Genomic DNA, 21,654 nt, shown 5'->3' with positions numbered 1-21,654 from the left:
AGTCCGGCGGAGGGCACATGAACCCTAGCCACCACCTGGGGATCGCCTCGCTATACCCTTTTGTAGCAGGGTACCCCTTGTAGCACCCACTGAAATCACGACAAAAATTATGGAACATAGGGAGCACTAACGATATTGCTTTATTTCAACCGAAGAAAATCCTTCACGTGAACTGGATTGAGTCGGTGACACGTCAACAGATGGAGGTCCGAGTGGAGCGCGAGGATTTGAAGTGTTTCTAATCATCTCGTTACAGAAGATCTCCCACATCAAGTTCCATTTACAGATTGGGTGGAGTAGAACCAACGAAGAAAAGAAGAAGAAAAATAAGAGCGGGGCAAAGATGAGACCGAGAATCTAACGTCTCTAAGCTAACTACGATCGATGAGAAGAGGAGCAATGTAATGGCGCGTGGCCTGAATTCAGTGCAGGGAGCTATTATTCCCTAGCAAGCTACTGGAGGAAGGGGAGCTTCTGTCGCTGAACCACCTCTCCTGCACGGACACCGGAGAAGAAGCCACGGCACCCTTCACCGTTTCCTGCGCTACTAGCGCATTCACCGGTGATGACGCTACTGCCTCCCTCCTACTTCTGTCCGGCGCCAACGGCTTGTCCGTGCCGCGCGACGGCGCGGACGAGCAGAGCGACGACGTCGTGGACATGAACGCGGCGTCGTCCGTCGACGGCGCCCACCCGCTGACCTGTATCTGCTCCAGCTCGTCGGCGACCTCGGCCATCGACGGCCGTATCTCGCTCTGGAACGCCAGGCACCGGAACGCCAGCTCCGCCACCTTGTGGATGGACGTGAGGGTCCACGCGTCCCGGTGCGGGTCTAGGTACGGGTCGATGATGTCGTCCACGCAGCCCCTGCCGATCTTCTCCACGGCGAGCTGCGCCAGGTTGATCTCGCTGGGGCCCCGGCTGAAGTCCACCACCTTCATGGCCGTGATGATCTCCACCAGCACGACGCCGAAGCTGTACACGTCGCTCTTGTCGGAGAGGTGGAAGTTCTGGTGGTACTGCGGGTCGACGTACCCCGGCGTGCCCTGCGGCGCCGTGGAGATGTGCGAGGAGTCGACGGAGGTCATGCCCATCCGCGACAGCCCGAAGTCAGCCACCTTGGAGTTGTACTCGTGGTCGACCAGGATGTTGCTGGACTTGATGTCGCGGTGGTAGATGGGCGGGTGCACCTCCGAGTGCAGGTACGCGATGGCCTTGGCCGTCTCGGCGGCCATGCGGAGCCGGACAGTCCACGGCACGGCGGGGCCGCGCTCCCGCTGCAGGTGCTGCGCCAGCGTGCCGTTGGGCATGAACTCGTAAACCAGGATCTGCTGCCCGTGCTCGATGCAGCACCCCAGGAGGCGAACCAGGTTGCGGTGGCTCACCGACGACACCAGCTTCACCTCGTTCATCACGCTGTCCAGCCCATCGGAGTTGTCGCGCTGCTGCTTGATCCGCTTCACGGCCACCAGGCGGTTGTCGCTGAGGCGCCCCGCGTACACCGTGCCGTAGGCGCCCGTGCCGAGACGGTGGTCCTCGGAGAAGCCGCTGGTGGCGCGCTCGATCTCCCGGTACGAGTAGAGCGGCACCGTGCATTCCGCCTCCGACAGCAGCCGCTTCGTGCTTTGCTGCGAGCGGATGGACGCGGACCGGCGCTTGAGCAGGTGGCACACAACGCACGTCAGGCCCATCACCAAGGCTCCAAAGATTACACCTGCAGCCCGGCCGCGAAATATTGTCAATTTAGCAGATGTATAACAATGACGCTGAAGACTTCCTTTAAATCTATTTTTATCTGTTCATTTTCTTTCATTGTGCACTTTTATTCTTTTTCATCACTTAATTTGCTGGCCTAGCTAGCAGTACACTTTTTGTTCTTTTTCATCACTTTGCTGTGCTAGCAGTACACTTTTTTTTATTATTATTCACTATATATACTCCCCCCGTTATAAAAACTTATCATATAAATTTAGTAAAGTCAATATCAACAGTTCCACCATGAACTAGCTATATTTTCATAGTGTATTTATCGAATCTTATAAATATCTATGTTTTCTTGTATGTATTTGGTCAAACTCACTAAGCTTATCGGCATTTTGAGGTTACAGTCTTTAAATGTAGCTTCGAGCCTTTGACCATGCTTTCTGTTAATATTTTGTAAACCTAGGTAAATTAGATGTTACTCCCTCACAAAAAGGATTATGGAAAGGAAGGAGTAGAATGTATAACATTGTTCTTTGCCAAGTGGATAGAATGCTGTATTTCGATTTGGTGAGATAGTTTTGGAGATGGTACTGTTTGCAATTATAGAAGCAATGTGAAAACTTAATCCAACCGTCCAACTTAGATGTCCAATTATAGTTTCAGTTGATTCAGATTTTCTTCAATCTCAATCGACTCAGAAAAGTCCAATTATAGTTTAGTAAAAAAAGTGTAACTTGCAATTGGGTAAAAAGGTACAACTCGCAACTCGGTGAAAAAGTGCATGTGCAATTAGTGAAAAGTGTGTGTTACTGCAGTTCAGTGAAAAGTGTAACTTGCACTTCAAAAATACATTTTTTTTCAAAAGGAGAAAATGGTATGATCTTACAGCAATGCCAAATTTTTGAATTGATGAGATATTTCTTCAGATGGAATTGTTTGGATATAGAAGCAATGGGGAAAATCAATCCAACCGCTTTGGGAAAACTTTTTTTTTTAATCGTCATCTGAGATGTATCTCCAAATTTATGTAGCTTCCGCAAGTTGGATGTATAAAAATTCCAATTTTCTGTTCCCTGTTGCCTTAGGCTAACCTAGATTGTTTCCCTTCGTTTGACTTTGCTTCGTTCTTAGTTAGTTTTTGGTGGTATGCCTCTTTTCTAATACAAAGTGGAACTTATTTGGGTATTTCCAGAAAAGGATGTATGAGCAAATTACCTGCCATGACAAGGGCGACTAGGACTTTCTTGCCACAATCTGCTGATAAGAATTTGGAAGAGTCGCACTTGGAAACTGAAGCATTGAACATACGTGTTAGATTGAAGGAAAGGGGGAAAAGGAGGAGCAATCTGTCCTAGTTCACTTCACATATTGAGCAATGCATATTTGAGCATAATTTAAGTGGCAATGATGAATTCTTCATCTAGAAAAGCAGTAATTTACTGTATACTACAATGGTTCCTACAGGCTATGGGTATCACAGATCTCCATTTCATGCATTGCGAACATACAACAACTCTTTGCTGAAACTATCGAAAGCACAAATACTCTTCTCTGAAACTACTCTTCGGATGAATATTTGAGCATAATTTAAGTGGCAATTTGGTGAATTCTTTGGAGAAAGTACTGCGAAGACACGCACTACCTTAGCAAGTACTGTACTTCCTCCTATCTCTTTTAATAAACTCAGATTTAGTGTAAAATTATAATAAATCCAAGTGAATTAAAAGGAATCGAATGGGGAACTAGGTTGGCAACGCTCATCAAAGTTTCGAAGGCCAAGCACCCACCAAGGAGCTACTCATTTACTATCACGATGACCAACAAATCAGAAGTATCAGATGGCATTTCGCTGATCCACAATTTAGTCCAGGATCAAAGGTCCTCTCGACTGTCACTGCTTGCTGATCACCAAAGTTATACCAATACCAATTGCGTAGTTCGGACCACATTGCTAACTGCAGGTACAGAATCTCCCCGGAAATTCAGTAGTGTGGTGCTGTATTATCAGTCTCAAACGTACTAATACTACTACAAAATGAAAGTAGGCGGAGCAAGCATTTATATACCAGAAAAGTCAGTGGGCAGAGCCTTTCGAGCCTTAACTGAACATGTGGGTCACGTAAGCTGGGGATGACCAATTCGTGTTCGTCTTCAAGATTGATACTCCTACTCAGTGGCGGAGCTACGAACAAAATTATGGGCGGGCCAAGGTAGAAAAATACACATAAAATTTATTCTAAACCATACGACTTTACTAAATATCAGTGCATAGGTTACATATCAACCGGTACGTGCATATATATAATATTGCTATAAACTAAATAAGCATATACCAAAAGATGCTACCTAAGAAGCTATACTAGAGATGTTCAGGCATACATACTTGATACTACAAGTCAGCTTTCTGATCTTTGTTGCCACTAAAATCTGCACTGACATCTTCATCTGTATGTCTCTAAAATATCACCCTCTATGTTGACTAAAATTGGCAAGATAATTATCCTTTATCTGCAATTCTTCTCTGAATTGCCTTCCACGTGACTGTTAAAATTTGTAAAACTGAAAATAAAATTCAGAGTACAGCCGTTACAATCTAGTCTAAAATACCAGTACAGACTATAGAGAACAAACAACCGTATTTGGGAAAGAAAAAAAAGTACCAACTACCAATACATAGAAGTTGGGGAAGATCATTGGCTTGATTCGGACGTGGTCGCAGCGCCGGCTGCTGCCTGCTGGCCCTCCGGTCAGCACCGCCTGGAAGGAACACCGTGTGCGTGCGGCGGTCCGGCGCTGCTGCTGCTGTGCCGCCCTGCTCCGCCTCCCCTCCTCCCCCCGGTGTCCTCTTCTAATTTCTCAAACCTAGGTTCGCCGAGGCGCCTCCATTGCTCCTGTCGTGGACGACTCGCTCGGTCGCTCCTGGTGTTGCTCGAGTAACTGCGTGAGTCAACGAGGCAGAGATTGTGCACGTTCTGGACTTGTGGTGGTCTTCTCGTGGGCTACAGTTGGACTGTACATCTGATGCATAGTAGCTGATTTCGTTTTTGCCAAAATCTTGGGCGGGCCGTGGCCCGGTTCGGCCCCTACATAGCTCCGCCAGTGCTCCTACTAGTAGTATGATAGCCATTGCCAGTAGTCCAATTCAATGTACGCAGCTGACGCCCGCTGATTCGATGCGTGGTCAACGAATGGGAGGGGAGTAATGGGGCTGATGGCTTGTCTAGCTCGCAGAATTTGACTAACTACAACTAACCGACGAAGAAACAGGAAAGCGAATGAACATACAAATCGGTGGTAAGTAGTACTGACCTGCTTTGCAACCGGCGCCGTCGACGAAGCCGTCCCCCTCGAGCCCCTCCGGGCACTGGCACCGGAACGCCTGCTCCCCCGTGGTTGGGGCGATGAACTGAGTGCAGTTGGCGCCGTGAGCGCAGCGGCAGCGCCCCGGCACCCACCAGTCCAGCTCCAGCTTGCCCAGCAGCAGCGACGGGCCCTGCGCCTGCGCGTCCGAGTAGCTCACCGCGGACACCAGCCCGGCGCACCCCGAGCCGAGCACCTCGCGCTTGCTCAGAAACCGGTGGCCCCCGCCGCCGCTGGTGTTGCCGGGAGCGGGAGGACGCGGTGGTGGCAGGATGCAGCGGATGGGCTCGTTGGCGGCGCAGTGGGAGGAGGTTCGGTTCATGTACTGGTCCGGCGGCTGGGCGCTGCAGTTCTGGATGCTGGCAGCAGCGTCGACGGGGCGGCAGGAGCTGACGACGAGCGTGTTCCCGGACGCGGGCGCGTAGGTGTGGGAGAAGAGCGCGTTGACGGACGCGTTGAACGGGCGGGAGCAGTCCGGGAGCAGCTCGAGGAAGAGCGCGCGTGCCGTGACGTTGCGCACGCGCATGCCCAGCTCGCGCGCGCCCCCGAGCCACGCCGCGCCGGTGGCGGCGTCGCAGCGGAGCGGTATCGTGCAGCCGCTGGAGAAGCCGAACGGGTACGGCAGCGCCATGCCGCCGCAGCTCCGCTCGCAGCCTCCGGCGACCGCTCGCAGCAGCACCGCCGCCAGCAGCGGCAGGAGAAGCGGCGCCGCGCGCCGCATGTGCATGGCTTAGCTTCCGAGGGATCAAGCCATCTCGATCAGGTTCCTAGTCAAGCAAGCAACGCAAGCTGCTGGCTGCTGCGGCGCGCAGGAAAGAAAGAAAGGCGCGCGCGCGGGCGCGGGTGGAGTTGGAGGAAGGAGGAGGTTGTGGTGGTGCCGTGCGTGGTTGCGTCCGTGCAGGTGTCATCTGTCCTTGTCCATTGCCGAGGAATTCCCGCATTAAAACCGGACCAGCGACCAACAACTCCTACTGCTCCGGTCACCGCTATCCGTCTAGCTATAGGCCCCGCCGCATCTACAGGCCTTGGCCCAGGGAATCACTCTGGATCAGTTCATCCGCTGGAGGTCTATTCATGGGAATGTGGAGCCGCCGTCGTCGTCTGCCGGCAGCTCAAGGACACCCGTTCCCACAAGGCCCGTACATCGCGGTCAGAGCCACGGCTAACAGTCTGGCCGTGGACCGGAGACCTCTCCTCGCCTCGGGTAGCCACCAGCTACCCTCTGCCCGTTCCACCCTCTCCACACGTCACGGCCACTTGCAGACACCACCCGCCTGCCATAGCACGTAACCGGCTACAAATATTCCAAGGGAGACGACGACCCACGGCCAGACCAAGACGCACGCACCAACTGGGCATTTTTCTTTCCAGGGAAAACGGGTTTCTTCATGTCCTTATACTATTAACAAGTGACTTTAGATGGATCTAGTTTAGTACCCGCTAAAGGCGCCTGCGCCTACATGGATTGGACTAATCACGCAAGATTGGATGGTGGAGAAAGCATAAGCATCTAGATATACGATTGAAATTGCTCGTGGGGTCCGTAGGGTGCCAAGTTAAGTAACCTAGTCTACGTTGCTGATGAGCCAACTGATGGGTCGATGCTGCTACTTCAAGCTACAGTATACTCCATACTTTAAACTTGGTTGACTTGACTATCATCTTTTCAGCTACCAAAGGGGGAAAACTCAATAACAGAACACGAGGAAAACAAATGTACAACGCCGACGAAGTTGAATATCTTCACAACAACCATACCTGCATAACCTTGTCCCTGGTACATATTATAGCCATTCCCCGAGAAACAGCCTTGGAACTTGATTGCCAGTAGTTTCCACTCTTCACACCCGCCAAACTTCAGTCCCTCTCCTCGTCGCAGTCAACAGCTATGTGAATCCGCCAAATCAGTGCCAAGTTCCGACAAAATCAACAGCTAGTGTGTAGCACTGAAAGTAACAGAGATGATGCAATCACTCGGATGTGTTCTACAGGAGTACCAATTTGCAGATTTGAGCGTCTGAGCTGATAGTTGCTTCACTCTAGTTGGCAAGTTGGATGCAGTTATACCTCATCACTTCAGCTCAATTATTCATGTGGTTTTATAAATAAAAAGAATGAATACAAAACCACCAATAGCATACAACAGTTCAGTAAAGGTGTAACCACTTCAATATTTCTTCAAGAAATTGTGACCACGGATTTTTACCAGGACATATACATCACAGCGATTCTTTAACACGGATTCTCCTCTCATTACATTGTATCGGAAGGTATGGTGTGTATGGAGCTCAGATTTCCAGTATAGTTCTTATCTGCTCGGGCGAATGCTTAACCAATGATCTTGGGTCAGGATAACAGTTCTTTGGATCCATCACCGCCTTGTAAATGAGCTCATAAGCTTCTGCTAGAGCTCTTGCCAGGCCGTAGCAGGCATCTGAGCGTAGCCTTGGAACCTGCAGCTGCTCAAACTCAGGCAAGGAACCTTCTGTTCCAGTCACAAGACCATAGAATGCCTTCAAGCATTCCAGAAGCATCTGTGGCGATGTCTCCACCACATCTGCCAGAGGTCTTGCATCATCCTTGCTTTCCATGGAGCTGTAGTTCTTTATGTATGACATCTTACTCGACAATCCGCATTTTGTGAGAATGCTATCAGCTTCTTTTTCTGCTAGGGCTCGGACATGTGTTCCAATCATGGAGCGGAGATTGTTGACATAGCTTGTTGCAACCTCCTGACCCATCAATGGTTCCTCAATAGCTGATAAGCAGTTGATGAGGTAGACTTTGGATGACGATTCACCACTCTGTACATGGCATGGTATGAATGAGAAAAGGGGGGAATAATCATCATGTAAGGAAAAATATTACAAATTGATTTGCGCCTCTAAAGTGAGCAAAATCTACCCAGTCAAAGGTTTAAAGCAAAAAGGTTTATGGCCGCAGCATCAACCTCACAATTTTTTTAATTTGATTTTACTGCCCAAAAGGTTATTCAATAAACAGAACTCAAAGTGAATCATGAAATCCCGAACATTCCGCTATTTCTCAAATTGATCTGCGCATCTAAAGCGAGCAAAGTCTACCCAGTCAAAGGCTATTCGATAAAACCGAACTCAAAGTGAATCAAGAAATCCACAACATCAGCTATTTCTCAAAGTGAATCAAGAAATCCACAAAAAAGTGTTTAACTTAAGGCTTATTCGATAAAACTGAATTCAAAGTGAATCAAGAAATACACAACACCGGCCATTTCTCATAAAGTCATAATTCTTTTTTATTCTGGGACTACAAAATTAGCATTAAGGAATGCAAATTGGAATCATGCCTTAAGTTAAACACTTTTAAGTTTGACCAAATTCATAGAAAAAATATTAGTATCTAAAATACCAAAACAAAATCAGTAGATCTATCATGAAATATGTTTTTGTAGTATATTTATTTGATAGTCTAGATGCTGAATTTTTTTCAAATAAACTTGGTCAAACTTAGAAGGGTTTGACTTAAGACAAACTAGATATGCCTTATAAACTGAAAAGGAGGAATTGGTTCTCTAACTATGCGATCTGGGTGGCAACTAGTGATGAACTAGAAAAAGGAGGTTGTCTATCTTATTAGTTTAGTTCATGACCAGAGCATGCGTCTAAAGGTTGCTCCACAATGGCCACAAGTCTTAAGTGATTAACATTGGCAAACGAAAAAATATGCTACTAACCAGGACAGATGTGGATAAATTCTTCGATAGAATAGCATCAACTGAGATTGAATCTCTCTTATTTCCACTAGTATCAGAACTAGTTCTACCACGCCGTGCGAGTGCACCTTTTGACTTCTGTGCCTCGGCAGCTTGCTCACACATCTGAAGAGCAGGTCAGGAAGTCAGCATTAGCAGTAACAGTACACATGTAAATGACTCCCTATTGACCACGATGCAGATAACATCACATTATTCGGTGGTAATAAGAATAAAGGTAATAATGAAACTAATTGTATATGAGATGAATAGAAGTATGGACCACTGAGTTTAGGGATAACAAATGTTATCTAATTGGCTCTGCTAAAACATATTAATATATTAGTTGCTGCAAATCATGTATACCAGTGCTAAACAAGTAAAAGTAGAAACTTGCTACTTTATGTTAGGTACGGAATCTAGTGTTACTTTATTATACTACACGATTGCCCAAAAATATCCACATGGAACAGCACCAAAAACTTCTACAATGAGATGAAATAGGACCATTCTGGGGTAGCTTAGTGGGACTAATATTTGTACAATGTGGTGATCATCCTGAGCTAATCTGTACAATGCATTGATTATCGACACCAATTATGGTAATAAGTATCATTCTCATAACAAGCCAGAATCAAAACCATCATGTCCGACTCCCGTTACTCACTTTCCAAACCGTTTCTGACTGTCCAATGCACTGTTTGGCAACAACATTACTTTCAAATGACACTAACGCGTATTTGTTTTGGGGGTATTAAGCAGCTGTACAATCGTGATAGCTTGCTTGAACTGGAGATAACAAGACAGTAATGAAAGACACTGACATGCTAATAATTTTAAGAATTGGCCCCTAAAAGTACACATATAAAATAGATAACCATCATGTCCGACTCCCGTTACTCTCTTATCAAACCATTTTTGACTGTTCAACGCACTGTTTGTCATCAACATTGCTTCCAAATAACACTAACACGCATATTTTCAAAATGCTAATTTTTTTAAGAATTAGCCCCTAAAAGTATACATATAAAATAGATAACCATCATGTCCAACTCCCACTACTCTCTTATGAAACCATTTTTGACTGTGCAACGCCACTGTTTGTCATCAACATTGCTTCCAAATAACACTAACACGCATATTTGCTTACAAGGTATTAAGCAACTGTATAATATTGGTAGCTTGCTTGAACTGAAGATAACTAGACTGCGAATGCAGACACTGAAATGCTGCTAATTTTAAAAAAAAACGCCCCTAACAGTGCACATCTAAGGTATTATTCGAGCATGTCGTTTAGATGTCCGGAAAAACTACGAAGCACATCAACGCATAAAACTCACCTGAATTATAGGATCCAATATTGCAGAAATGACAGGATCAAAGTTTAACCCTTTTCCAGAGGCAGAAACCATCATGCTATTGTATGTGCTTATGAGCTCAAGCAACAAAGAAATTCCCTCTCTCACTGCTGGTGGGGGAGAGAGGTCAACTGCAACAAGTGGAGGATATCGCAATAACTTTTCTCCACGACTCTTCAGAATGTTGAAGAATGTCCGCTGTGTTGCATCTCTAAGTGACCATATTGTATTGCACAATGCCGTGTCTACACCCAGCAGTTCTGATATCTATAAAAGAAAAGGTTATGTCTGAACTGAACAAATCTTTGCTTTACAAAATATCCAGAATTGAAATTTGAGACTCACCGTGTAACCATAGAATTCCAGGGTATTACTAAGTTTGTAAGAAACTATCAGATTTGGTTGTGACTGCAGAACTTGCTCAACTCGAACTTTGAACGGTCGGCATGCCCCTTCAAATATTCTATCGAGAACAGAAGTGATATCAGATTCTCCTTTGGATGAATCACCTTCTCGTACAGAATGACGACGATTGGCTGGACCACTGTCACTTATTGCCTCAGGATCAAGCAGCGCAGCTATAAGCTCTCTTTCAGATGCCAGTGCCTTCAAAGATTAGAGACAGAAGTTCATAAAGGCTACAGAAACATCTTTAAGATACAGATGAACGGTGCATCTGCATGCATGTTATTTGGGAGGGATTATTTTAGCAAACACTGGTTAGCTCATTGCATATTGGTTCATATACTATGGATAAGGCTAGAGCAAGGAAGCACCTGATGCAGCCAGCCCAGCATATCGCCTACATAACGGAGAGGGTCATGAGCATGTACTTCAATTGGTCTTGGAAGCCCTCCAGGTCCACCTCTAGTAAGAGCACTTATAAACCGCCTGAATAAGGCATGGTGCCTCATATTGGCAACCTATGGATGTGGATAACGCAACTATCAGATACCATTTGAATTACTGGCAACTTTACTATGTGAAAGATATAGTTACCTCTTCAGCACAGTACTTAAATAGAACGGGTCTTTCCTTCAGGCAGCGAACAGCCTTCCTCAAAAGTTCACTTACTTCAGGATTATCAGTATCACCTAGTTTTTTACACTCAACTTGAACCCACCTGATGACAAGGAAAATCGAGTTACAACACTTGAACATTAAATGTCAATTGATCACGTTATATAGAAGAGCATACTAGCAAACTTGACTAAAGTATTCAGTCATTGTCTAAGTAGTGCCTAGTGAGTGAAAACGCGTAATAGATAAATGTCACCAACACTAGATTTGGTAACATATGTAAGGTCAAATTAGAACATAGATAAAGAACTACAAACTAAAAAAAACTCAGAAAATGTTGAAGTATCATAACATTAGAGTAACAGCAGGTGGAGTTGAAAAATATCTCATATTACGAAACAGAAACCAAAAAAGGAACAGCAAAAGGCAAGATGATGATAGAACGACGACCAGTACCTGCATAATCTTTCATAAGCTCCTTCTTGGTACACAGACATCATATCCATAAGTTCCAAACCAGCTCGCTGAATTGATAGAAAACAAAAAGGATATTAACACAAATATCTCTAGCAAATCAGCTACAAGAAGTTCCCAGTGTCAAAGCACCTAGTTTTTGCTAAGCCTTCAAGTCAAAACATACATAATTTGAGCCTGATATGTATAGTTCCGAAAACTCGAAGCTAATAAAAGTTCAAATTAAGATATCCTACTAACTGCTTCCGCTACGGCAAGAGAAACTGTTAATGTTGTTGCGATCTAGAAAACTAAGGTAATAAAAAACCTCAGGGACAAAGGCAAAAATACCTGGTGGTGTGTTCGCAGCAGAACCTTGCAGTTCGAATGGATTTCTTGGACATGCAGCAGTGCCTTGAAGAATTTCTCATCAATATCTTCTTCCCGGAGTGCATGGATCTATAAACATCAGAGTCCGTCAATGAACATACTCAAGATAACCATGCCACAAAATGAGAATGATATCACAAAGCGGCAACCAAAGAATCATTGAAACAACAGATTTTGTTAAAGTATGGGGTAGTACCTCTTCGTTCGAAAGTTGGTAGTCCTGGAGGAAACATGATACAATTTCTTGGCGCTGAGTGATAACCTCAAGTTCTTGCTGCAGCCTCTCCGTTGTACTGATGATATCCCCCGTGCTTGCGCTACAACTGCTCAATGCTTCCTCAATCCTAACACAATTGCAGAGAATGAAATTAAAGGTAAATTGGTGGCTCCAGGTAGAAACCCTTTGTATTTACAGGTTAACACTATCTATGATTACTCAGATGTCCTAGTTAGGACCAACGATGAGATGGTAATTGCAGGTTCTACATCCAAACTCGGAAGGACTGTGCCAAAACATAATGCGGTCGTACAAGGTACTAATTCCCTACTCCCTCCGTTCTATTTTAATTGACTCGGATTTAGTACAAGTTTGTACTAAATCTGAGTCAATTAAAAAGGAACGGAGGAAGTATATATCAACATAAGTTTTAGCCCAACATGGTGTAGAAGCATCACACAATAAGCCACGGTTCCATTTCCAGGCAGGCAGAGCAGAAGACCCAAATGCCAGAATGGACAGCACACTCACTTCTTCCAGGAGTCGCTCAGAGCGTTCACTTCCCCCTCGACGCGATCCAACGACTGCACGCAAACAGAAGAAACTCAAGCAATCACTTAACCAAACGACTGACGGACGATGTGAGGACTGAGGAGTAGGAGCGTGCACCTTCTGAGCGGGGAGGGAGGCGTCGAGGAAATGGCGGTTGATGGCGAGCGAGCGGTGCTCGACGGAGGACTTGAGGTTGCGGCGCGCCTGCGGGGTGTTGTGCACGTAGAAGGTGGAGAGCGCCCCCAGCGAAGCCAGCAGATCTGGGCTGTCCGTCCGCGTCTCGAGCACCTTCTTCAGCTTCCGGGACACCCCCGGCGCCAGGGTCGCCGCCATCCTGGCCGCCTCTTCGCCGCTGCGCGCAACGCCGCCGACTATGCGATCTTAATCCGGCTGTGATCTTCCCGTCCTCTCGCCTGAGTTGGTGATGACCGTCTGGGATCTGAGCTGAGGCTTCCGCCGTGTGCCCGTGTTGGGCTGAAGGCCAGACTTACATAAAGCCCATGAGAAGCCTAACAAAGTGGGCTTCCTTCCACCACAACTACCCGTAGATCTCCCTCACTCCACTGCCAAAAAAGAAAATATATTGATGCACACAGTGAAACTGTGAGAGTGATTTTCCCTTTTGAACTTTTCATTCCGACGATTTTTATTTTAAGCAACATAACACCAACTTGTTTTACGCTCAGGGGAAAAAAGAAAACGCATGTTTCAACTTTCAAAACACAGCTCCAGCTAAAAAAAAAAAGGCAAAGAGCTGACAATTATCAAACTAGAGTACTGGACAGCTAAAAAAAAAGGCAACATTAAAATTCATACTCCGGCCAACCAAATAACTCTGAATGTGGTTATCAAACTAGAGTACTGGACAGCCATCACAAAGTACAAATGCAGGACACCTACCCTACAAGTCTTCCTTCACCTCTGACATTATCACGAGTCCATCTCCACAGGTTCATCTGCCGGTTCAGTGTACGATAGCTCCTTGCCCATTACCACTGCCGTCATCATCAGTTTACCAGCATCCGGGAAAACATCGTGCTGCATCAGCACTTCCTCCACCGAGAAGCATTTGCTCTCCACGCCTCTCGCGTACACGTCCTCTTTCCTCACAGGCAGCACCTCCTCAAATGTGCCGTCAAACACCACCGCGTCTTGGCTATAGCACAGCCTAGAGGCGTTGAAGAGGGCCGTTCCTTGAAGAGATTCTTGGGTGACCTCGTCGCTCCACCCTTCCGAAATGGATGCCTGTGAGAGCTGGACCCAGTCATCCTGGTTGGCTGCGTTCGTCCAGCAGTTCTCTAGCAGGCCTCTGTTGGAGCTTCGGAATGAGGAGCTTGTCCAGGCAAACACTTCAAAAGCTTTGAGAGAGAGCTCCCGATCTCCCTTCATGCACATCTCGATCAGTTCTGATGGACGAAGAAGCTTGCCTGTATATTTACCCTGTGCATATTCTGGATCATGCTGAACAATCTCTTCCTGCAAAGCAACAAAAGTAAAACCAATTTGGTCAGCTATCTGTCCCAGCTTCCTCAGACAAGACAACACATCCACCCACATCCCATCAAGAGTTACCCTCTTTTGTACAGCTTGATTATACTTTCATTAAAGATAAATAAAACAAAACACTGTAACTTCTACAAGTTTGAACTTGGAAGCAACGCCATGCATCTAAATACGGAACATACAAAGACATGAGGACTCAGATGCAGATCAATGCCTGGGTAGATTTTCAGCTCCTATCCATACCAACAATGGGATCACATGTAACGACGAGACATTTGAACATTGCAAGAAACATGGCTTGTTTACATTAAAGTCCCAAGGCAATAATTGATTAGAAAACAGAAATTCGGCCTATATACTTTTTCTGTCTAAGAAAATTCACCTGAAGTTTTAGAATCCGGATATCAGCATCTATCCGTGCAACCTTCATTTCGTAATCAACATCCTTGCCTGCTTGTTAAGAATTGCAATATGTCAGGAGTCCATTTACCAAGGAAAAAATAATAATACATGTCATCAACGAAACAGGAATAGATACAAAATAATGATGCAAATTTCTGTTCCCTTACTAAAATTATCTTCTATGACATTTCCTATGCTGTGAACAAATCAGTAGAATCATAAAATAATGGTTCTAGCAAGATCAAAAAAAAAATGCAGCATGACACCTACTTTGCAATCCTAAGCATGTGAAACCATTTCAACGACAGAGAGAATCATGGTATTCCTCAAATATAGCACTTGACTACTGTTATCCATCATAAAAAGGATAATGGAAGCCAGGTTTCTGTAGACCCACATAACATTTGGAGAGTGTCATCTTTTTATCAATCATGACCAAGTATTCAAACTCCATTGTTTGCAGTGCCTTGGCCAGAGGTATAGACGGAAAGAATAACAGAAGGAACAGCTAACCTGCTGTTGCAGCAATTTTGGAGAGATAGAGAAGACGTCTTCTTTCAACAAAGGACATCGACTTTCTGTTGCTTGTAAGGTCAGCATCTTCCCCGGAACTCAGACGTAGAGCACAGGTATGAAGAGTCTCTGAAGCAGTTGAGAACTGATTTAAGAATATCTCGTGAAGCCACAATAGATCTTTCCGGTCTTTCAGAAAACTAGCTAGCTCTTCCTGGAATTCTTCACCCAGCCTTAACAACTTAGCGTGCTGTCCATTGTTGATTAGCTGTTTAAAAACGTAGAAACTGAATCCGCCATGAGGTCCTACACTATCATGCTGCAACAGAAGATCAACATCAAAACCGTGCCCTATAACAGAGGTCACTACAAAAATTCAATATGGTATTTCCTGCATAATGCACACAAAATTCAAGCAGAAGAAAGATTATCTGAGAAAAATTGGGGATATGATTGTCCAATTTTACCATAAGATTGCGGAGGAGAACCGTATCACTGATATCATAGCAAATCTGCCACAACGTTTGGTACCCTTCATGCCGTTTAGCTGTTGCCAAAATAGGAGAAGTAACCTCTCTAAATATAGATTCTTTCAGATCAAGATTGTCATTGCCTTCTCTTGACTCCTGTTAGATACGAACAAAAATTAGGTACACGTATTAAGGTCAACTAATAGCAAAGAGCCAAATTTGACAGCAGCCACACTGTTACTTGTTAAGTATGAATGCCTGATGTCAAGATATTGTTATAGCAAGAGAGGGATGCATAATCATGCTGACTTCATTAAATTGCTAATTGTCCAAATAGATCTTTGACATGCTTCTTTTCATTTGAAATATCATTCCACTCCAGCAGAAACTGATGTTGCTACTTAATGTCAAGTTTCATCAGACTATCTTCTACTATTTGGATGCATAAAAACTTACATTCCTGGCAGATGACCAAAGCATACTTGTGTTATGAACTTATGATCACTAGTCAATCTCCATTACGGTCTAGGAGAAGTCAATTGAAATATCATTCCATTCCAGCAGAAACTGAAATCTCATTTGAGTATCGACTAAATTGGAAATCACAGATTCTGTACTGAAAGGTGAGCTGCTACCTAAATACGGAGTACAAATTGTTCTAGAATTACTACTGCATACATATAACATGGAAGAATTACTACAGCATACTGAAAGATTGCTTCATCATTTGCATATGCTATACACTATTTAGTAACCACACCATTTTCTGAGGTTATGAAGGACTGAGTATGAACTTTCAAATATAACAATAAATAAGATAACAGGAAGATACAGGAACAGCACAAACTTGTAAAATATGAACACGTAGCGAAGAAAAACATTAAGAAAATAGTGGCATGGATTGGAAAAAACCTGATATTTTGCCTCTATAATTTGTTTTGCAAGGTCATAAAGGGATCCAAGAAGCTCATCTCTCCTTTCACAGTATTCTTGGACTAGCCCACCATGTTCCTCCCCACGTTCAAATTTGGCTGTTAACAGGCCCATATATCCCTCCAATAGCATATCTGTGAGTCCTTCCAGCTGAGACCATAGATTAGATTTCATAGGCATATCTGCAGCTCCTGGCTCTCTCAAAAGCTCCATCACAGATGATGCCAGAGTCCAGATCCCAGACCGCACAACAGGCTGACTGTTCCATGTTATCAGTCCTTCAGGAGAAGGATACCAATCCTTGTGCTCCTCTCTGTAGTACAATGCTGCCTGAACTAAAGTGACACAAGCATTTGATAACTCAAGTGCATGTTGCATCTGAACAGATGGGTGCTCTTCTCCGGTTATAATATACCGAAGTTGATGCGACAAACAGTAAAATAGATCCTCTATATCAGAAACTCTACTGTAGAACACTTCAGCATTATCACGATCCATTAATAGAACAGTGTTCCGACGAGCTTTCTCACCAACCAACTGAATGAGATTCCAAAGTGCACCAGCAGTTGGGGTTTTGGACTGAGGTGATAAGTGTGTGCTTGAGCGCTGCTGGATAAGCGCATTTTGTAATTCTCTGAGCTGGATCACCCCAGAGAGCTTTTCTCCATGTTCCATGACACTTAGCATTGCAGCTCCTATGAAATAAACGCATAACAAAATTACTTGGTAGCAAAATTAACTCATAGAGCTTATCAGTTCCCCTTTATGTCTATAAGTCAAATTTGCACTCCTTGCGTCCCTATCGCATGAGTACTATTACAATTCAATAAATTTTAAGAGGGAAAAAAGGTGTGTGTGGACTAAGACAGATGCCTAATGATGACAGATCATACCATAGTAGAAAGATCACAAAAAATCTAGGTGATCATCAGTTTTGACAATGTGTAACATAGATAGCAGAAAGGAAAGAATAATTAATGTGAGTGTAATGAGCTTTGTAAGATCAAACAAGAAGTATTAATTCACATAATTTACAGCAGGTTCCTAACTCCAACAAACTCATGCTACTTTGACAGTATATACCAAGGGTATGATTGTTCATGACAGGGATAATACAAGTCTAAAATAAAAACATAATAATGGCAAGATAGGTTTCATACTATGTTTGGACGAGAGTTCTTCGTGGCACTTGGACACGACAAGAAATTGAAGGAACTTCTCATGTTTTTGCCTCTTCTCGGAAAGGGATGAAACAATTGTTGAAGCAAGAAATTCAGCTTCTCTAGTAGTTGTCCAGTGCTTAGATAATGTGTTTACAATGGATTTGCTTACTCGAACAAATACATTCATCTCACCCTCTTTCTCAAATGCTCCTGCGACTCTAAGCTTTTGAAGTGCCTCATGAACTGCGCCAGACAAAATAAAATCATGAAACAATCGATTGAGTAACATCTCAGCCTCTTCATCAACCACAACCTGTTGGGCTATGCCAGTGAATGCTGGCCTTTGCCGGTCACCAGAACTCCAAGCCTCAGAGCTAACTCTTCTGGGAACAACGCTGGCGCTGAATGCCTGACTTCTCCTTTTCTCTTCAGCAACCGCTTCATTACAGCTACCTTTTCGTGATAAGCTGCGCTCTGGAGGCTCAACCCCACCAACTAATACAGCCTTTTCAGGTATTGCCCAGACTCCTGCCTTTTCTGTCAGAACAACCCAAGCTCCTTCATCTCTGTCCTCAGCAGATGGGATGATGGAAGCATCCAAAACCTTTCCAGCATCCCAAGGCAGATCAAATTGATAGAGTCGGGTAGAACCTCTCCAATAGATGGCCACCGTTGCTGTTCCATCACCTGATAGGATGATCACTGAACCAGAAGGTTTACCACCACTTTTAAGCCTCATGGAGAACAAAAAATCTTCATCCTCCACTCGAGCTTTAGGGATTATCACCTGAGAAGGAGCTTTTTTCTCCAAAAACCTTTCACATTTAGCCACATTATCTTCAGATGAGAACTTTTGGTTTGATTTGTACAGCATTGTCAGAAGAGAATACTGAGTGTAGTTTGACCCGCTAACCCGATCTTTGCACAAGGTAGCGACAAGAATGCTGAACTCCTTCCCATGCTCATCTATCTGCATGTCCAAAAGCCAAATGTTCTTCTGACCAGCTATGTCCCTTTTTATGCCCAGCTCCCCATCAGTACCAACAATTTCCTGAGATAATAATTTCTTTACATTGTTGCCATGCAAGAGTGAGATGCTCCAACATTGTATCCCATGGTTAGTCAACAAAAAGAATTTCCGGTCAGCAGCCTCCGATGATATGTCACTTGGTAGCCAAGCCAGGGATCTTCCACCGTCATTTCTCTGATGATGGTCAGTACCATTATCTCCTAATGTATCACGATGAACTTCTCTTCGAAGAATCCCTGCCGGTGAACACTGAAACAACCATAAAGCGCCTGTTGGCTCAGAAGCTATCGCAATACATTCACGAATGCCTCCTGGAATGGAAGTTGCAATTAGCGAGTTAAACCTGTAACATGCAGATATACCATCACTTGGAGATGTGACACTGTGGTCAAATAAACTAAGAGCTGGACTCTTGCTACTTTCATCATAGATATCAGGCCAATAAGCAATAGCTTGTGTTCTTCTGTTGCAGAGGATAACACCGGTCGAACTTCTTCGATGCAACATTTCTTCACTCTTCCTTGTTGCAGTACTACTACCCCATCTCATGATGCAAAGCGTCCACTGATTACCACAGAGGGACTCTGTGTCTTTGTTTCCCATAAGAGAAGACGGGACATCGAGTACAAGACAATCTTTGGAAACAGAAGACAAGTAGCTCCAGATATAAAGCTCATTTCCACATATCATCCATGCAAGCGATGTTTCTTTGTCAATGCCACCTACAAGCGTGTTTTTGCCTGCAAGGAATAGATAAAAGGCATCTGGTGTTCAGGATGGTATACTAGTACAGGAGAAATAGCTAAGGGCGCACCAGAGAAAACAGTTACCAGAAAAATTCTTCTGCAGAAGGCTGGCTTGTGCATTCCTCACGATTTGGGGGAACTCTGCTACACGCACTGGTTGGATCTGGTCAGAATCGCCAGCCCTGTCTGTTTGCTTGGATGTCGAAATCCTGATAATACGCACAGAGAAACAGAATTTATAAACATCAAGCTTAGTGATCTGTGGCAAACTGTACGCGAGCTAGCCTATACAGCAGCGCGGAAGGCAAAAAGGGTCCCTGCGCGCCGCTCGCTTTCGGTGCCTCAACTAGATACAGTCCTACGAAATGCAGCGATTCTGGTGAAATCAACGAGAAGTGGGAAGAAAGGGGTACCTGGCGAGGAGGGAGGAGGAGGTCCATGGGGCCGGGGTGCCGGTGGCGGGGCGATTGGAGAGCGCAAATCCACCAGGCGATGGGGAGTGGGCGGGAGCAGGAGGTGGTGGTGAAGGCGTCGCCTCCTCTCTCTCCCTGCGGTGGACGAGGTGGGGCTTCCTGATCGCCGGCGAGAACATCTTTGGCGGCGGGCAGCCACCTCACGCTCTCCGACTAGCCGGCGTCTCGGCGCTCTCTCCGGTAGGCTAGGGTTTTAGTTTTTGAGTTTCCTCCTTTTCTCTCTTCTTTGCGATTTGCCCCTCCTTCTAGACACAAATAGTCAAGTGGGGAGACGTCAACTGGAGCTAAGGATCTCTTTGTAGTACACAAGTTCAAAATTATAAATATGAAAATGTACAACTGGAATGTTTCATGACTTATGAAACGAGACATAAGAATGACGAAATATGAAAAGGCAGTTGCTTCAATGTCATATGATTCTTGCAATTATATCTTATTATTGCAGATGCTATGAAGCAACTTTAAAATATTCATATAAATTTTCTGGAAACTGAGTCATTCCATAGAAATGACATATGATTCTTCTGATTATACCTCTTATTCGAGATGATACGACTTACTAGACATTCTGACATAAAAATACCTGAATATGCAAAAGCAGTTGCTTGGATGCTCCACAAAATTTTAAAGATACCAAAGCAAATTCATTTTTATATTCATATATACTTTTAATGGAATTTCCATCACAAAAAAATTCATATGATTCTTGTTACTATCCATTTGTGCGAAATTCCTTAATCCAAACTGACCTAAGTTCTAGTTGACTCTCATTTCTCCACACAAAAAAATAGTCCATACTCTCTTCTTCCTGAAATATAAGCTGCATACCATTGTTGTAAGTCAACTTCTGTAAGTTTGACTAGATTTATTGAGAGAAATATAACCACTAAACAATATGAAAAAATCATAACATTTTTATAGATATAATAATATATGAACGACATAATTATTGATATATTTTGGAAATTATGACAAACATACAATAATATTCAAATGACATCATGTTTGTTGATTTTTTTGAATTTTTTTTCAAACATACAAAGTCTAATTTAGATAAAAAAAAATCATATGTCTTAGATATTGGAAAAATATATAATGGTAGCACCGTGTATTTTTTTTAACGCACATTACATTTGGTGACCAATGTACATAGAAGATGATGACCAAGTGTATCACCAACACTTTTTTTTTTGAGATGTGTATCACCAACACTTGATTCAATATCAACACTTGATTCAATATCAATTGTCCCTTCTAATTCTAAGGGTTATTTTCGTGTCTACTCATATAGGGTTAGTGAGAGTAAAACAATGTGTCTTCTCTAAAATAAGAGAAGTAACCTATAGGGCTTTGTACATTGGTGGTGAAAGGTTAGATGGTGAGAGATATCAATATATCACGGTAAGTTCGATGCAAAAAAGACGAAACAAGTTTACGGTTGCAATAGGTGAAAAACAACATTGAGAGATTTTTTTTATGGAAAGAGGATGATCAACTCATGAAAGAAAATAAAAGGACCTCCTTGATTTAAAAGATTTCCCTAGAAAATTATTAGGGTTGAACTCCTTGGGAATTTTACTACTCCCTCCGGTTCATATTAATTGACTCTAATATGGATGTATCTAGACACATTTTAA

At 44.0% G+C, this 21,654-nt stretch overlaps 3 protein-coding genes across 3 annotated transcripts; all 3 read right to left on the bottom strand.

Moving 5' to 3' along the window:
• Window positions 1-201: 201 nt before the first annotated feature.
• LOC124695071 (wall-associated receptor kinase-like 14) lies at window positions 202-5,791 on the bottom strand. The gene is made up of 3 exons (XM_047227961.1): window positions 5,014-5,791; window positions 2,920-2,994; window positions 202-1,714 (listed from the first exon to the last, which is right to left on the bottom strand). Exons 1-3 carry the CDS (start codon window positions 5,789-5,791, stop codon window positions 423-425), a joined length of 2,145 nt encoding a protein of 714 aa, XP_047083917.1. The 3' UTR covers window positions 202-422.
• Window positions 5,792-7,149: 1,358 nt separating this feature from the next.
• Window positions 7,150-13,117, bottom strand: LOC124701842 (conserved oligomeric Golgi complex subunit 6-like). Its single transcript, XM_047233940.1, has 11 exons — window positions 12,902-13,117; window positions 12,764-12,816; window positions 12,212-12,359; window positions 11,977-12,084; window positions 11,629-11,696; window positions 11,152-11,275; window positions 10,929-11,075; window positions 10,498-10,758; window positions 10,135-10,419; window positions 8,777-8,920; window positions 7,150-7,868 (listed from the first exon to the last, which is right to left on the bottom strand). Exons 1-11 carry the CDS (start codon window positions 13,115-13,117, stop codon window positions 7,353-7,355), a joined length of 2,070 nt encoding a protein of 689 aa, XP_047089896.1. The 3' UTR covers window positions 7,150-7,352.
• A 474-nt stretch (window positions 13,118-13,591) lies between these two features.
• On the bottom strand, window positions 13,592-20,156 carry LOC124701841 (nuclear pore complex protein NUP133-like). The gene is made up of 8 exons (XM_047233939.1): window positions 19,958-20,156; window positions 19,629-19,753; window positions 17,766-19,538; window positions 16,585-17,300; window positions 15,670-15,828; window positions 15,203-15,521; window positions 14,670-14,737; window positions 13,592-14,260 (listed from the first exon to the last, which is right to left on the bottom strand). The coding sequence occupies exons 1-8, from the start codon at window positions 20,134-20,136 to the stop codon at window positions 13,715-13,717; spliced, it is 3,885 nt and encodes a 1,294-aa protein (XP_047089895.1). The 5' UTR covers window positions 20,137-20,156; the 3' UTR covers window positions 13,592-13,714.
• Between the last annotated feature and the right edge of the window lie 1,498 nt (window positions 20,157-21,654).

This window comes from Lolium rigidum, chromosome 3 (genome assembly GCF_022539505.1).
Source record: "Lolium rigidum isolate FL_2022 chromosome 3, APGP_CSIRO_Lrig_0.1, whole genome shotgun sequence".
Lineage (NCBI taxonomy): Eukaryota > Viridiplantae > Streptophyta > Magnoliopsida > Poales > Poaceae > Lolium > Lolium rigidum.
Note: the sequence above shows the minus strand (reverse complement) of the source record. Positions and strands in the feature narration are given on the sequence as shown.